The sequence below is a fragment of the Cavia porcellus genome, unplaced genomic scaffold (assembly GCF_034190915.1).
Source record: "Cavia porcellus strain 051 isolate PalLab524CR breed Dunkin Hartley unplaced genomic scaffold, mCavPor4.1 scaffold_2, whole genome shotgun sequence".
Lineage (NCBI taxonomy): Eukaryota > Metazoa > Chordata > Mammalia > Rodentia > Caviidae > Cavia > Cavia porcellus.
Window position 1 is genome coordinate 45670053 of NW_026947485.1, and position 18741 is coordinate 45688793.

General features: G+C 34.6%; 2 protein-coding genes across 5 annotated transcripts in view; one reads left to right on the forward strand and one right to left on the reverse strand.

The window, feature by feature from the left end:
- Aass (aminoadipate-semialdehyde synthase) overlaps positions 1-11844 on the forward strand; it is a 117332-nt gene extending 105488 nt beyond the window's left edge. The window contains exon 21 of the mRNA XM_063241553.1: positions 11815-11844. Within this exon, the coding sequence (XP_063097623.1) occupies positions 11815-11829 (15 nt within the window). The 3' untranslated portion in view covers positions 11830-11844. The remainder of the gene's footprint in view (positions 1-11814) is intronic.
- The window catches only part of Ptprz1 (protein tyrosine phosphatase receptor type Z1), a 165185-nt gene that overhangs the window by 11210 nt on the left and 135234 nt on the right, over positions 1-18741 (reverse strand). For 2 of the 4 annotated variants that reach the window (XM_063241528.1, XM_063241516.1), the window contains exons 14-22: positions 13593-13684; positions 10558-10643; positions 7927-7947; positions 7643-7739; positions 6647-6729; positions 5058-5192; positions 4375-4509; positions 2460-2623; positions 683-818 (exon numbers count right to left, since the gene is read on the reverse strand). In XM_063241528.1, the coding sequence (XP_063097598.1) occupies positions 683-818; positions 2460-2623; positions 4375-4509; positions 5058-5192; positions 6647-6729; positions 7643-7739; positions 7927-7947; positions 10558-10643; positions 13593-13684 (949 nt within the window). The remainder of the gene's footprint in view (positions 1-682; positions 819-2459; positions 2624-4374; positions 4510-5057; positions 5193-6646; positions 6730-7642; positions 7740-7926; positions 7948-10557; positions 10644-13592; positions 13685-18741) is intronic. The other 2 variants (XM_063241532.1, XM_063241524.1) reach the window with 1 other exon arrangement.

Here is an 18741-nt window from a genome sequence, read left to right on the forward strand (position 1 = left end):
AGTGACATTCTTGCTTTTTAAACAGAGAAATGAATCTATTTGGTTGCTGTGTGTTTTGGGTGACAAGGTTTTTACTAGCAGCAATGGTTGTTGATTGTTCCACTGACTCTGCTTCTGGATCCTCTTCACTACTACTATCATTTTAAAGATATCCCTCAATGGTCACAAAAGAGACAAAATTTCCTGGGGCCACCTACAGGTATCAAGTGGTACAAGTTGAGTCCCTTAAAAAGATATGGTGAAGCTCTAACTCTCCAATATGGTGGAATGTAATGTGGGTTGCAAACATTATTGGTATAGATGTAACTAGCTTAGGTGAGGTTACCCAAGATAGGACAGTGACTAATACTCTTACAGGAAGAAGAAAATTTGGACACGAAGGGTGATGCCATGTGAAGACAGACAGGGACAGAAGTTATGTTACCACGTGTGTGGGGCCACCAGAAGCTGAAAAATGCAAGAAAAGAACCTCCTTACAAGCTTCCAATGGAACTGAGCCCTACCAGCACTTTGTGTTCAAACTTGTAGAATTCAGCAGTATGAGACACTCAAGTTCTGCTGTTTCAAGCCATCCTGTCTGTCATAGAGTATTTTGTTACGGCAGGCTGGAGAGGCTAACATACACACCGAGTTTCAGTGATAGCGCCATACATGAATAAAGATATCTCTTCTAAACTCATACCTCAGTTTGCACCAAATAATTTCTTTGTGAGCGAATATGTTTTAAGAAGCCAAATATGTTGACAGTTCCTTCGTGTTGGATTTGCTGCAACATACTGTCTAGCACGATGTACGTTCCTGTTCTTCCAACACCAGCACTGAAGAGAGAAAGAAATATTTCAATGTCAAACCTAAGATAAAAGTAAAAAATAGGCCACTATTGGCCTTCAGGTTGATTAAAGTAATTTCTTTCCTCAACCAAATGACCCACACAATAAATTTAACAACTGAAAACTGGAAACAGTTTAGTAGTTAAGCATGTTTAAATAGCATTAAAATTTCCCATTTGAATTTTTAGCCAGGGGAAATTTTAAACATTTTTCAACAGTTATATTTATCATTCATTTCATATTGTGGAGTGAAAATATTATGTATTGGAAGATAGCAAATAGACATTTGATCTGAAAACCATTAGCTTCAGCAAATTCTGAAAATGAAAGGTCCCTGGGTCTGTTCTGCCAGGTAGATGCATTTGTAAAGGTTTCCACATTTAATATGACAAAGAATTTGTTAGCGCTTTCAACTGAAAATATCATTTCAGTGACATCGTGAGGAATAAAGCATAACTTCAGTTATTTCTAAAGGGCCATTATCTATCAACTTCTTCAAAGCCTCTATCAGAGGAAGAGAATTCATAGACAGAGATTCTTTTCAAACGTTCCCAGAAGGAGGAAGTGCGAGAGTGGAAAATTAGCACCTGCTCTGCACAATAGCCTGGTCCTTCTCCATTTGCTAAGAAACAATCCCTGACCTTCAGAGTTATTTTCGTCCATCTTCTGGTTTTCCTCAATTTATCATCAGGCTAACATACTAGAAACTCAAGATGAGCCTTTCAAATTTTATCTGAGACTAATTCCAAGATAAGTAATTAGAATCTGTCAGATAAGTCACATATAAAAAGAAAACACTTATTTCTGTAGAAACACAGACATTGCTGTGACAAAAATAATGCACATAGAAATAAATTTGACTTCTGTGGTTATAGAACCCGGCCCATGGCCATCATTCTATTGATATTAAAAGATACTAACTGAAAAAAAAAACTAGACTAAAATATTTACCATTTATTTTCCTCTTTTAATGATATTACTGATATTTATCAACACAATCTTGAAAATTAACATCCTTGGGAAACAATGAATTTATAATATATTCAGTGTGACTCATTAGAAAGGATTGAGAAAAGGATTTTGGTCTTAAACTGTTTGAAACAAATTCCAGTTATTTTGCCAGCCTCTTCACAGTGTGTGTGCTTGGTCTCTTTAATGTAAACTTGGTGTAACAACTACAACAGACTAACTCTTAACTCTAAGAACTCTACCTCAAGCATTTTTACCCCACAACGTTTTTTTTTTTTAAATTGGTACCGGGGATCGAACTCACAACTGCCTGCTTGCAAGGCAGGTGCTTACGCCGCTGAGCTAAATCCCCAGCCCCTACCCCACAATGTTATATACTGTAATAAATGTTCTTCTTGATTCTCACAATTAAAAATTTGAAGACCATTCTAACAATTGAATAGAATAATAAATATAAAAGTATTTGGTGGTTTGAAATATTCAGTAATCAGATTCTGAGTCTTGCATATGCATGACCTAGTGATTAATACATACAAAAATGGGCATATAAATTTATCTTTCTTATTTCAAGAAATCATTCTCATTTTGGCAAGATTTTGTTCCATTGATTTCCCCTCATAAGCAATTCTATGGATTTAGAAACATATCTCTGAGACTTACCTGCAGTGGACTACAACAGGTCCCACTGCATGGCGCTTGGCATGGGCAGCCTTTCTCACGAAGGTCAGCACTGGCAGAGAGTACTCAGGGACTCCCATGTCTGGCCACTGAGTGTAATGATACTGCGTGACCACTCGTCCACTTGGCCTTCCTTTCTGAGAGCCCTGGAAAAATTCAGACAGCTGGTAACAATAACACACACACACACACACACACACACACACACACACACACACGGTTCTTAAACATAAATTTAAGATTCACAGTTTGATGCTCAAAGCATGTAATGAAGCAAAAAAAGTGCGCTGCCTTTTGTGATGGTCAATTTATGTGCTCGCTTGTCTAGGCTATGGTTTCCTGATGTTTGGTGGAATATTTGTCATAACAGGTGTTGCTGGGAACACCTGTATTTATTAGATGTGATTATTAGATATAATTTTATTAGATGTAATACTCTCCATATTGTAGATGAAACCAATCCAAATTAGTTAAAGCTTTAAGAAAGATTTGCTGAAAAAGAAGGAATTCTCATTAAGATTGCAATGCAGAAAGCTGCTTAAATTTTCAGGCTGTTGCCTTGAGGAATTTGAACTCTACACTGAAATATCACTCTTAACTGAAATTCCAGGTTACAAACCTGTCCTTCAGATTTCAGATTTGCTAATCCCCAGAAATGTATTACTGTATTAGTCAATCTTTAGAAAGCAGTCTGTCTGTCTGTCATCTATCTTTCTAACCATCCATCCATCCAATTATTCCTATTCTTCCTGTTGTTTCTATTCTTGAGAATCTAAGACAATGCATTATTTTTTGTGTATTATTTCCTTCACTATCTTCAGTCTTCATGCTTTTTAGCTGGATGCTAGGATTACATGAGGGCTGCCCTCTGAAGTGGTCACACGGAGCAGAAATTCTTATTCACACATCATATCTTTGCAACCACCTGCGCCATAAGCAGGCTGGTTCAAAGCCACAGCTTACAGACACTTGGAGGATATTTAAATTGTACTCTGTCTTATGTCTCTTATCCATTCATAAAAGAACTGAATGGATTAAAGAATTGATGATATAAACATCATTGTTTTTACTGTTTCAAAAAGAATTTTTAATTGACAAAAATTATATATATATATATATACATATATATCTGCAGGGTATAACACAAACATGTTTTGAACCATTTATACATTATGAAAATCAAAGTAATTACCATGTGTATTATCTTTGGTGAGAATACTTTATTCTTAACAGTTTTTAACTATACAGTACATTGTTGCTAACCATAGGCATCATACTACACAATCGATCTCTGAAACCCACTCTTACTAGCTCAGTGGAATTTTGTATCCTTTCATCTTTATTCACTTCCAGGTTCTAATAAATACCATTCACTCTGCTTCTGAATTTGACTTTTCTAGTTTCTATATATAAGTGTGATAATACGGTAGTTATCTTTTTGTGCCAGATTTATGTTGGTTAATGTAATGTCCTCTAGGTTTATCCAAGCTATGACATATGACAGGATTTCATTCTCTTTTAAAGGTGAATAGTATCTCTCTCTCTCTCTCTCTCTCTCTCTCTCTCTCTCTCTCTCTCTCTCTCTCTCAGAGTACCACAGTTCATAAACATTTTGTTTTCAAACAATGTACTTTGGGAACAATAGTGTTTGGCAAAATTTTGCTTTGTTTGCAAACTCTGAATCTGGTGACAGACATAACTATAGCCATATTTCCCATACGAACACCAATGTGGGCATCTTTTCAAATTTGTAGAATAAATTAAGTTCATGGTCCAAGGTATGCATATATATTGATATTTAATATAATATAGTTTTATTATATATATATATATATATATATATATATACTTACATATATTACCGTTAATGGAATGTGTCCATTATTGGTGGACTCACCTTTTTAATCTTTGTGTTTCTTAGAGTAAAATTCCTCACAGTGTAATAGGCAAGCACTTGAACATTCTTCTGACTGACCAGAAAGTTCCCGTATTCTTCACTACCATCTGTAGGCCAGTATTGGTCACATTTTCTCTGCAAAAGGGAAAGTAAAGATTCAATTTCCATATTTCAAACATTCAGTGTCAAAGTCATCCTTGAAACAGGGGAAGATTGCAGACAGTGATAGGAGGGTTCTCTAACTTATCTAGATGCCATTTTTCTTTTCTCAGTGATTGCAAGTTAGTGGCAGAGCAGACCAGTGACAGAATCATAGAACTGAGAACTTGGAAAACCTAGGTTTGTCATCTTTCATACTGGGAAAGTGATGCCAGATATACTGAGAACTTGCACTTAAATCCAGGTCTTTCAAATTAAAATAGTTACACTCTTCACTGCTTTTCAGTAACTCTCGTTTATGTTTTCTCATAGCATGAAGAATGTATTCAAAGGAGTTGATAGTTTTTTGATTCATGCTAAAATTTTCCGACTATAATGCTAACCAGGTCCCTTTAGCTGTCCTATTTATGAAAAGAAATTCTTATTAATTTGATTTTGCTGCTTTCTAATGCTGACTCTTAAAGCTAACTGAAAGCACTTCTAATTGCCATCTAGGGATGGATGATAATATATAGGCCACATACCCTTCCTTTCTCCACAAGGTTTGTTATCATGATGATAACTTCCACATTATGCTCCCATATCATTCTCCAGAAGTCTTCAGCCGTAGATTTCAGAGGTCCTTGGGCAGCAATGTAAGCCTTTGGCCTATTGTATCCCTGCAGAAATAATTCACAAGTATTTCTCACTAACTGAATTTTATATTCTTTTAAACTGCATAGTACTTTAAGTCTTTAAGGTCAGCACCATTTCTCTTTTTTAAAAAAAATTTTTATAATTTTCTTTATTTATGTATTTGTTTATTTTGAAGAGAATAAAACCAAACAAAATAAAACAGAATAGAGTCAATCAAAATAAGCCAATGAACATGGTACAATGACTTCAAAACAAGATAAAAAGAAATCAATAATGGCTACCACAAAGCCTCTTGTTACCCTCAAAATAAGTGCCTGTACCACCAGGCATAATAAAATCAAACAAAATAGTATAGAATTCAGCACCATTTTCCTGTAACAAAGTCTGAAAGAAATTTTCAAAGCTGGAGAAAGCTGATAAAACCAGCGAAGATAACTCTTAAAGTATCACATTTGTTTAAAAAAATAGTTCTTTTTGGTTTGGCACATTCATACTTCCCTGCATTGATTTCAAATGCTTTTAGCCTGACTCTCTTTGCTGTGCTTAATATCTGCTCCTCGATTGTGTTGTTTTGGAGTGTTTGTCAGGCAACATGGCTCAGTGTCTACAACAGTTAAGAAACCTCTGGAGCTCTTTCTTCCTGTCCTTGGTGGGACCAAACAGGCCTATTCATTACTAACTCTCTTTGATTAAGCATTAATGGAAAACATGCTTTACAAACATTAATCTAATCCATCATTCCATTGAAACAGAAGTGCCACCCCTCGTTTGGAGAGGAGCAAACAAGCCCAGAGGAGTTCAGTGGCTGTCCAGTGTTCCATTGCTAGCCAGTACTCACTTCTTTGAATTCACTCCTGTACTCACTTCTTTGAACTCAGTGTTGCACGTAACATTAACCTGAAGACAACTAGTCTGTGAGATTAGGGTCTGGGAAATAACTGAATTTTGCTGACATTTCCATTGGCTACGGAGTAAAACCAGAAATCAGTGAGTAATTTACAGTGGTTGGAGAGCTCCAAAGAGTTTGAAAATTTCATCTCCTGAGGAAGCCCTGAATTATAAAGATTGATGAGTGGTTTAATAGCTGTGCATTCTTCCACTAGTATTACCATAAAAATCTTTTGTTAACATGCATCGATCATCAGCTATATGCTTAGCATTATGTCAGGGGTTGTAGAAATTAAAAATAAGCTTGTGTCCTATCCCTTACACATAGAGAGTTATAAACATATCTGCATATCTATATATATTCTGCCTTGAACTTACATTCCTAGTCTGAGTTCCCTCCTTCTCCTAGGAGATAAATCAATTAAGCTGTGATTGGATAAGAAATCAGTCATAAGTTCTTTTAAATTATTCATTCTGATTTTTTAAAATATTAAATCAGATAATATGTGTTACATACAAGTGTATGCATAGTATCACAAATCCAGGATCTGATATAATTGCCATAAACTTTCAGATTAAATATACTTACATCAACATAATTGGCATTGATGTAATCGGTCAGTTTTCCATCTTTTTCAGCAAGTTGTGCCAGTTTAACCCTGCTATGATCATCTGGAATAAAAAATGTATTTCAATAAAGTTTAGACTACTCCAGAATAAAGGCCATTTATATGTGTGTCATAATTTATTTCATACAATTAGGATCACAAAAATAATTTACTAGGCTTTGGAGGGAAATTAAATAAAGATGACAGAGACAAAGAACAAAATTTTTGCTTTAAAGAAATACTTTACTCTAGTAGCTGACATGAAGACGTGTAGCCAGAAAGGAATGTACAGGTGTTGAGAGAGCCTGGCAAGGGAGTCGTGACATTACATTGACTTGGGATGATCACAAAAGTTTTCTTAGCAGTTGAAATTTGAAGTTGGAATTTGGATAAGTGTTATTTTAAATGATTCTGGGGCTGTAAAAAGTGGAGAGCCACTCATTGAGAAGAAGAGTGACGGGAGCCCCAGAAAGCAGGGGAAGATGGCAGCAGACAGGATCTAAACAAGAAGGTGGTGGGGGAAGAGAGCTGCTAAAAGAAGCAGACCCAAACTTGTCTCTTTCAAGAAAGGGAGGCAGGACGTGTCACTGCCAGTTGTAAGGGGATAAAAACTACAGTAAGTAGGCACAGTGTAACTGTGAGAAGTTAAACATGTTGAAATAAAGAATCTGGGATTAACTTTAGTTCTATAGAGAAACTATATTTACTTGCAGGAGATACATAATGAGAAAGGAAAGTGTTACTACAAGGAAACTTGGCAGCTTCACAGGACAGACTATTCTTTCCAATTAAAATTTGTTCTGTTTATTAAAGAAATAGATGGAGCCGTATAGTGCGATATATTATCAAACAAAAGTTCTATTTCCTGATAACCCAGGACCTGAAATAGCCACACTGAGGGTTGGCTACCGATGTCTTCAGCGTTAATGACACAGCGGCGATGGAGATGAAGGCAGCGGAGTTGAGGATGTACTCACACGCTACGATGTTTACATATCGGTTCTTGTGCTTATTGTCAGGGTGGTTAGAGCTGTCTGCTGTAATGCCTAAGTCAACAGTACAGCTCTGCACTTCCTGTAAGAAATTGCACAGACACAATTTTAACACACATGCTTTCAAACAAAGCACCTTAGAACAAAATATGAAAAACAAAACAAACAAACAAGTCTATCCAAAAACAAACAAACAAAAAAACACTTTTTAAAAAACATGTTACAACTACTTCTTGGCTAAAAGAAAATGCAGTGAAATAATGCCTTACCTGGTAAAACTCTTTCAGTGTCTAATGAGGGAATGAATGCCAAAAAAGTAAAGAAATCAAATTCCACAGCACACGACAAATGAGAAAAAAAAGTGTTCATATTAGGTTTACAATGGAAAACTATGATCATGCAATAAATACAATTGTCACATACTAACAAAACAATGTTTCAAACAGTTGCATGCAAATCAAATTGTCTAACAATCTGGAACCTTTATTATGTAAAAGGAAAAATGACACTTTTTAAAAAGGACACTAATATGATGTAATATGATTAAAATGTTGATGAAAAGAACCACATATTTCCTGGCCCATTTTGTAATAGGTACTGAATTTGTTCATGTACAACTATAATTTTACTTAACCCTGATAGCACTATATGACATTCTGAGGTAGAGGTACAGTTTTGTTTTTGTCATGTAAGTTATTTTAAAGAATAGCTACCTTCCATATGGTTTATAACATACTTAAGGTTGTCAAAACATTAAAATTCTCAAAGTTTTTGTTCTGTTCATATCTATCATGCCATTTGAAGGAAAATTTAGATAGAATTACTTTCTTCTCTTTCTGTTTAAACTTCAGTGGGTATGGAAAAATTATTTCTGCCATTTTTATTAAAATGAATTACAGTGCTAATCAGAGACATCTCCTGTCTATTTTGGTTGAGATTTTAAAATTTAGTGTTAAGATAATAAAATGAAAACATTATAACTTATGAGAAAGTATATAACCCAAAGAGGAATCTAATTCTTTAGCAACCATCTCTCCAAATAAGCTTGTAAGTCCTCTTTTGCAGCAAATCATCCCAAACAATTACAACCTAATATATGAACCACTTAAAAGGTGGAACATTATAGTTATTAAGCAATTGTTAGGTAACTGAAAAGCAATTCAAAAGAATATGTGTTAAAAGCAATAGAATTAAGAAAAAAATTTGAGTAAAATACAAGTTATCTTACTAATTTAATTATGAACTATTTATATTCAAAATTACTTTATGCTTATGAGAATAATGATCTACTTTTGTGCATATAATATCACCAACTTCAATTATAAACAGTCTATTTTCACTTAGATCAGTTTTTAAAATTTGGAGGATTAGAACAATCTTTGACATATTTTCTCTATTGCAAGTATACTTTTGCTTGACATTAGCTTGACAGTAGCTATAGGTTAACACTATAGTTAATATTAAGTTACCACAGCAGTTTATTGTGAAATACTACCCGTAATCACTATCTTATGGGAAGAAAAAATAATCTGATAAATATTTTCCTTATCAGGAATTGAAACCAGGCAATGGCAAGTGCTGTACCACTAATTTACACCCCCATCCTTTTAATTTTATTTTGAGATAACGTCTCCCTAATTGCTTGAGCTGGCTTCCAACTGAGAACACTCTGCTTTAGTCACTCCAATAACTGGGATTTCAGGCATGTACCACCACACTTGGCTATGAAGTCGATTCTTTAAATGTGCAATTCTTTCTGTCATATGACACTTCATTTCTCTAAGCTTTTGCATGTATGCCATTTTCCCTTCCTAAGCCTTGACTGATATAAGACCTGTGAAGTGACTGATGTGTGCAAGGAGGGTATTAGATGACAGGAGAGTAGGTCCTATGGTCAGGATCAGAGCTCTAAATCCTTCCAGGGAGGAAGATCACTGAGCATTTGGGTATTCCCAGGTGAGGGAGAGATGACTAACAGGAACTATGCTAAGACGCTTCTGCCAGGGAAGAGGTCAGAGGAGAGGTTAGGAATTGCTTGTTAATGGAAAGGGTATGAAGTTTAAAATTGCAGACCTAGGCTTGAATTCTAGCATTGCTATTTATAGGTTGTTAATGAACTTCTTTACAGTCTGATTTCATGGATAACACAAATAGAAATAATAACAGCTAACTCCCAGAGCTGAGTGAAGGTTGTATGTGGGAGTACCTAGTCAATGGCAACTTTGGCACAATAAAAAATAATAGCTTTTTCCTTTTCTTCCTGTGGCTATTGTTGTTACCTTTGGATTTATGATGCCCTGTTTTGAAATAGCTGCCTAAATGATATGGTAATTCACTAGGTCAATACAATTGGAGGAAATTTCTACCCTTTCTATCTTAAGAATATTTAACAGAGTTATCAACTGGGAAATTTTTCTCTGGCTTTAAAGTGCAAGTATTTTTAGAACATATATTTTCTTGGGACAAATGATCTTAATGCTTTTACTTTTCATTGCTATAATACTTACAATTAAGGATTTGTATACAGTTCAGCTTAAAATCATGACAGTTTAGTGTAATTCATATAATTTAGAAAATTAAAAAAAGTAAGAATCTGTTAAAACTTCAGGATTCAAAATAGAACACTAGAGATCTGTACTTACTGGGAGAATACTAATAATTTTTTGATTCCTTCACTGGAATTAATTGACTTTTAAACTGACTTTTAAAATGGAAATCCTACTTTCTAAATTATATGGTGACTATAACACATCTCCTGAACAAATAAGTAATTATGGAACTGACATTTTCTAGAGAAATAAAATGTTTTTAATGCTTTTCAGTTAAGAAAAAGCCTATAGCTGAATCTTTAGAATATACAGTTTTCTACATTATTTGACACAGATACATTGAGATCGTACCTCAAATTCTTCAGTAAACCCATTACTTGCATGTAAGTCTGCAACATGCTTTGGAAAGTGCTTTATTGGAATTGCTCCAACATCATCTAAGTAAACAAAAAAACTGTATTAGAAAGGTAAATTAACAGAAATAACCACATCTCTCATTCATAAACTATCTCCAAAACAACTTCAAAATTTAATTATTTTATAATCCTAACTAAATCTGTGCTCAGATTTCAAGCAACAATTATCAATTTTGTTTATATTCACTCTCAAACATAACATGAATTTTAGAAATCTGATTTCCCCAAGAAGCCCTTTCAATATATAGTCAAAAACACAAAATCGTGTCTAATATTAATTTATTCGATATATAGTCAAAAACAAAAATTCGTGTCTGTCTAATGTTAATTTATAGATAGCACCAGAGCCTCCCTTATCTAGCATTCCATTTCTTTATGGAAAACTTTGTTTTAAATAAGTAGGAATTCTATGCAGAAATCAAATAGTCAAATAGTCAGGTGTTTCCATTTTAAAGCCTTTTTCATTTTCATTAAATAACAAAAAATTTTACACAAAGAATATTCATTAAGAATAATGTCAAAATAACCTTTGGGACTTTTAGTCTGTAAAACTTAAAGAATTTTAACTTGAAAATATGCTATGTAAACCAAGTCATTGGATCTGATAAACAATTGTGAAGTGGCCAAATTACTTTAACTGTCCTGTTTTACTTCTTTTTTTCTTTTCCTGGAAAGACTTTCTGAGACTAAGTATGTTACTAGTTCACAGTATATAATTACACAAGTGATTTCTCTGACAAGGAAACAACAAACACATTTCACGAGAAACAGTTATTTACATCAAAAGATGTTCCACATTTAGGCCCTCTAATATTTTTAAGCTTCAGTTACCAAGAATTTGTTGAATAAAAAAAAATTTGAATCCATCTGTTCTCTCTCTTAGATGAATGGACCTGAATACTAAAATTGAATTAGCCAGTCAAGCTTAAGAAATACTAGACAAAGGTGTAATTCCACCCTCACACCTACTGAACAATCATGATTAGAAGAAGCTTTTATAATTAGATAAGAAAACAAATAATTTTTCACACCTGAATCATAAGTTCTAGCAAATGTCCTTCAAACTCAATACCTGACATAGCCAGCCTTTTACAAGCAGCTTAGGTTTTATAGTTAGCTATTTAGGTAATTTCTTTATTAACTGGTCTGTGAGACTAACATATCTTTTTATTTTCTGACTTTACATGAAAAGTACATATACAGGTGATGAAGAGCAAATCTCCCAGAGCCAAGCAAATGAAGAAAGGTTATGCCTGTGGGTACTATTCTACTGATACTCAAGATGCAGGATTTTGAATTTCTCACGCAAGCTCATGATTTAAAATTACTGCACTTATTAGTTAATAATAAACCATGTTGGATTCTGGATAATATGAGAATTAATTTTCACATCCTGACCAATAAGGTGGGTGGAGGAGATATGTACAGAAGTGAAGGGAATCAAAGTGCGACAGATAGGTGAAAACTCAGTCTGCATATGCTAAGAATGATATTTAAAAATTGTCCCATACTAATACAAACGCACATTATTCTAATACAAATTAGAAGAATAGAAATAAAACGGTGGTCAAATAGTTGGGAGTTGATAAAATAGTGCAGTGGTGCATGCCTTTAATTCCTGCTATTTGGGAAGCTGGGGCAGGAAGATCAAAAAGTTCAAAGCCAAGATGCAGTGATTCAAAGTAAAAAATTAGAAGGGCAGGGGGAGTAAGTCAGTAATACAGCACCCCTGGTTTGCGCTCCAGTACTGAAAAAAAAAGTGGTAAACCAGCAAGACACTTTTAGTTTCTTCTACTGTAAGTGTAATTTATATAAAAATAGGGCTGGGAATTTAGTTCAGTGGCATAAGTGCCTGCCTGGAAAGCGCAAGGTCATGAGTTTGATCCTCCGTACAGATAAATAAATAAATAAATAAATAAATAAATAAATAAATAAATAAATTCTGCATCATAAATATAGAATATATAAATTATAATTAATAATATAATGGAATATATAGAAAATAATAAAATTTAAATATTTATTTGTTTCTTTTAGTTGAAATTTCTGATGACAACATCCCATAGAATTTGACCCTCTATCAATACTTTATGAAACATCATTTTAAATAGTGATCTCTGTAAAATGATCACACAGATTGATTTTTCCACTAGATCCTGGGCTTGGTGACTTCCATGTCCCCATCCTATCCTTTACTCGGAAGTACTTCTTACATAGTTCACACATTTCTAGACAGCTCATTTTGTGTTACACATTTCATCTAAATGTTACATAAAATATGAACTAAATGAGTGGCTGTCATTTTACTGCATGTGAACTGTGAAGTCAGTTGGTGTCTCAACCAAAATGATCCTGATTAATTTTTGGGCATTGTTATCCAGGCATTTTGTTAACAACGGTCAATTTTTCTCAAATAAATTATCAACCATTCAACATTTTGGAAATTGAAGTAGTTTAAACAACTAAATATTCTTTCTGTTTGTGTCTCTTTTTCCATCACCATCACCAGCATTTTAGAAGGGTTTTTCCTAATGTAATTCAGAATTTTTTCTCATACAAATGCAAGTGGGAAGAAAAAAACTAGGTTTTGCTTCATGTTTGTTATTATCTCCTATCCACATTTACTGCATTGGTGCATTTTGATATTTGTTGCTTGGGTTTCCATTAAAGTAATGGAAATTAGTAAAAGTCAGAAATCTTTGTAACTATTACTTTATGGCTACAAATGCCTAACTTCAACATGTTACAGCTGCACAATTATTATTTTGTCTCATCAGCTGTATAATTAAGAAGGTTTAAAATCAATAAGAAGATATGAGCTGGGGTGTGTGGTATGTGATACAGTTTATATTTGGGAAACACTAATTCATATTATAGCTATTCACCAAGTGTTTGACAAACAAACATCCTAACATTATTCTTTTATTTTAGCACCTCCCAGATACTCATGGTCACACTGTAAGTCATTACCTGAAATTGGAAAGATAGGTGTCGGTGGGGTGGATATTACTCGAGGGGATGTACTGTCTTCTAAATAAAAATGTGCAGTCTGGAAGCATTTTCTGGGAAAAAAAAAGCACTTTATATTTTTATCCGTGTGGAAAATCAGATGACTTGTGGACTTCTCCTTGGTAATAATATTCAGATTAAATCAAAAGTGAACGTAGGCATAGCAGAGCAATTGCTGTATCTAGGTCTATTTTAACAAAACACAAGATAACAAAGACTGTTACATCTCCCAAATTTATCTTATTTTCATCTGTGCCAGATGCAGAAGAGTGGGCAGGTATCAGACACACTGGAAGCAGAGATTACATTTGAGGTGCTGCTGGTACCAATATACCAGGCTAATATAAGCCACCCTAGAGTCCCAGATGCTGTCCCACTGCTGCTGTGTACCGAAGTGCCTCACCATTTTGGACCAGGTCAAAGGCTATTTTTCACTTATATTTAAGTGACAATGTCCTTTGGGATACATTCATCTGCTAGCAAAAGCCAACAAGAAATAATGATTGTGAAGTTCCACAGTGGCGACATCCTGATGCAAAAATAAGGCAGCTCTAGATTATGTGATAATAATGTAGACTGTAAGTGAGGAAATAATGAATGCACAACCCAAACCTGGGTTGATTGTCTTTGCAACAGATGCTGGTCTTGCTGATGGTTTTGAGAATGAAATATTTGGAATCAAAGACCACTATGATTTACAATGTCACCCAAATCTATTTTCATTCAGCTAATAAGAGTATTATCTAGTAAGAGCACTTTAGAAACTATGGTGAAGAGTAGAGAACCAATTGCGGCTATAAAGTAATGCAAAGCACCCTTAATTTAAGAAATTTTGGTAATTAATACTGCTAATGACACTCTTTGATGTTAGCTATTTGAAGTATTCACATACAGTTTAAACAGAAATATGTATGTGAAAATGTAAATCTCTAAGGAGCTGTGGATTTAGCTCAGCCTGCCCAGCAAGTGTGAGGTCATGAGTTAAATCCCTAGTACCAAAATAAAAGAAAATATCAATCTCATTTTCCATTTCAAAACATCAAGCTATAAGATATTTATCCTAAGGAGCTTTAATCTAGTATTTGCTCCTAGGTAATGACTCTTCTAAATCTTGAGATTTTTCCCCCATAAGTCAGTTTCCTGGATAAAATTCTTCAGTAGCTTTCACTGCAATTACAATGATATTGGATCATTTTAGCAAGTACTGTAAGACTTTTCATGGGCCAGCCCCCACCAAATCAGTAGCTTCATTTCCTACAACTCTTTCACCCGCAGACTCCATTCTACAATGGTCCGTCTTCTTTTATCCCTCTGAATAAAACCCTGTCCATAGAATCTCAGGGCTTGGCTTTGTTGCTCACTCTGCTAACCTGGTCTTTCCATTATCAAAGCACTGGCCGAAATACTAGCTTCTTTCAGAATCCCTGACCATGTTAGGCTAAGTGTCAGCCTATTCTTCTAAGTCACTCTGCTTTGTCATCTTATTTGCGTGTCATTACTTATTACTATCTGAAATACTTATACTGACAAACCCATTTTAAGTTGAAAATATCATAAGTAAACTTCATGTACTACAAACACATTAGTGAAATAAAAATTAAAAATAAAAGCATCAAAAATAAATACATTCAGTGCAGTCAACCTGCCAAGCATCATAGTTTAGCAACATAGTACAATGTAGAATAGTTTACCTAGTGATTCTGTATCTGACTGGGAACTGTGGCTTGCTACTACCACCAAGCATCTCAGGAGACTGTCATATGACCAGCCTTGGAAAAGGCGAAAATTCAAAACATATTTTCTACTGACTTGCATTGGTTTCACCCAAATGTTAATTTAAAAAAAAATCAAGCCCTCTTAAATTGGGAATCATCTGTACTATTATCTATGTAGTTATGTGTTTACTTATGTTTTACATATTTATAGTTGATATTCACCATTGATATATATATATATATGTCTGATAACTTAAAGTTCTTTTTTATGAATCACTGCAGTACTGGTCCTCAGTATTGTCACATTAGAAGTATCCCAAATATTCAATGAATAAATTACTATATGCTGGAATAGTATAAAATTATAAAGTTTATTTACAACTTTAATGTCACAAACAAGGGAAAAAAACCTAAAAAAACACAATTAGCATAGTAAAAACCAGCCTTCTGACACAGTACTATCAGCCTTTGATAATACAACTTGGAAGTATAATTGACAGAGCACAGAATGTTTTTCCAGAGAAAGAGAATGGTACAGAAGCAAGGTGAATGGACACGGGATCAAAGACCTGAGCTAGCATCATAGCCTGGAAAGCAGACAGTAGGCAGACTGATGAGCAACGGGAGAGATGAAAACGACAGAGCCATGATAAAGAAACTACTGGCAGTTTACGTGAGCAGAATCGAAACCAGAATGGAGCAGAAGCTGTAAGAAGCTTCTGTTTGTCTGTGCAACCATTGTTACCAAGCTTGGATACAATGACATAGAAATACTGCACTGATACAGAATTAAAATCCTTGGGGCTGGGGATTTAGCTCAGCGGCATAAGCACCTGCCTTGCAAGCAGGCGGTCATGAGTTCGATCCCTGGTACCGATAAAAATGAAAAAGACAAAACAAACAAACAAACAAACAAACAAACACACACACACACAAAATCCTTTTGAAAGCTCTAAAATATAGTTACCCAAGTAGATGAGAATTTAAAAAAAAATCTTAGAGCTGTAAAATGCCTAGTGTGATTCACAGGGGAATCCCTTTAAGAGCATTCCTGAGACATAGGTAAGATCCAGTTTGATATCTTTAGTAAGAAAGAGATCACTTTTTTGTGAGTTGCTAGAAACTTCTTTCTTCTACTAACCTGAAACCCATTCCTTCCTAAGTACCTCCAAATGGCACACAAAGAGTAGGCCTTCCTGCTCCCCTCTGTGGCTTTTTCTGTCAGTAACTTCTTGTTCCGTATTTAAATATTTTTAGATTATGGAGCTCAAGATTATTCACACCTAAATGCTATCAGTCTGTGTTCCTCACCATCTTTGATGATTCTGCTTGACGTTTGTCCTCCGGTAACACAAACATGTGATAGATCATTGAATCTGCCTTGTTCTCTCCTGACTCAGGTTCTCTTCTCCCTGCTTTAAACTCGGTTCTCCTCTGAACAAATACTGCACTTACCAATAAGCCAGGCAAATCCCAGCCTCCTGCAGGACAGCTTAGAGGCATTTTTCTGTGAAACAGCCTCTCCTGCACTAAGCAGAGCTAGAGCTTCTGTTTCCACTGCCCCTAACTCAAACTACCAACCCCACTCATCTAAAGGAGGATTTCTGAAAAACATACCTAATCAATCCAAAAGTTATCCAAAGTTCCTAGACATTTTCCTCCATGATATTAACATTAAAGTTTTCTTAATTGGTGGTAAGGGTAGTTATTTTTGTAATTTACTTGCTTTATATCTTTTTTCCTTATTATATTGTTTTTTTAAAAGATATATTTTCATTTCTTGTAAATCAAACACTTAAGAAGTAAACACATTCCACCACAGCAATATATGTGCAGCCATGTTGGTAGCAGCACAATCTTTAATAGCTGAATCTTGGAAACAACCCAAATGCCCATTAACCGAAGGATGTTTAAAAAAGATATAGTCTTTTTGTCCAATGGAGTGTAACTTTGCCATAAAGAAGGATAAACTTGGGACTTTTGTAGGTAAATACATGTAACTTGAGATCATAAACATGAGTGAAATAAACCACACACACATGTGTAAACATATTATCTCCCTAGTGTGAGCTGAAAGAGTAAATAATATCCAAAATGTACAACAGATATTCTGAAATAGGAAGAAACTGTTCAAAGGAAAGAAAAACTGAGAGGGGAATGGAGAAAAGAAGGGATAAGGGGAAAAATCTATCTATATGATGGCTAATATAGTTATACTACTAATTTCTCTTAGTTCATTGAAAAGAAAGGTTTGTGCTTACATTGTTTCATCAATTTTCCATGTTTATATCTTGTAATCTGAGTAACTATTTTGAAGAAAACAACATGCAATGTATTAACCATTGTTATTCTTCTATTATCTTGTTTTCAAAATTTGTATCATTATTTTTGCTCTTTAAAATTAAAAAAAAATTCAATAGACTGTAAGGAGTACAACAGTACTCAATGTTTGTCAAAGTACTTGGATTTCTAGCAGCAAACAAACTCCACCAGAGACCATCAGCTGTCTCCTAGATTAATTGGCCTACCTGAGCCTCTAATTAAATAGTTTGAAATGTCAGAACATTTTGTGTGCGTGTGTGTGTGACACAGATATAATTTGGATAGAAGATAAATGATGTACTAATAATTCTGAAGGAACAAAAAGAAGGTATAGAATATAAACACTTAATTTAAAACATTGCATTGAGGTTTAACATGTTGCTAATGTTTACTGGTATAACTAGGTAAATATCAACTCTATTTGAATCAACTATTTAAGCAAATCAAATCTTTGTTGGTTTTAGAATGTAATTGTCCCAATAATGCTATTGGACATTAATTTCCAAAAAGAAGCTGATAAATCATACCAGGATGCTTGCATGTGAGAAAAATTAAAACTGCATAAGCTACTTGATGAAGTTCATCTGTATAAACTTATGTGTATTTTATGGGGCAGTCTCACATGAGAAGTGATGTTTTACTTAAAAGGCAATATGAGGGGCTGGGGATTTAGCTCAGCGGCATCAGCGCCTGCCTTGCAAGCAGGCAGTCGTGAGTTCAATCCCCGGTACCGATAAAAAGGAAAAAGACACACACACACACACACACACACACACACACACACACAAATGCAATATGATACCGTGAAGCCTCCACTTTGGATTGGAACTTGCGTTCAGTGACCCATGCATTTGACTTTAAGATAAAGGAAAAATTGACAATTACTTTCCTTCCCACCACCCAAAGCCAAAACAACAGCAGTAATAGAAAGTTCTTGTCTATCCCGTGTGGGTGTTCTGTTCAATATAACTGGCAGGTTTGGGTTCTAACATAAAATAGCTGTAAAATAACTTCTGTTTTTATTTTTTTAAAGAACTATGTTACAATCTTTCTGCTGAAGACACTTTGTGTCT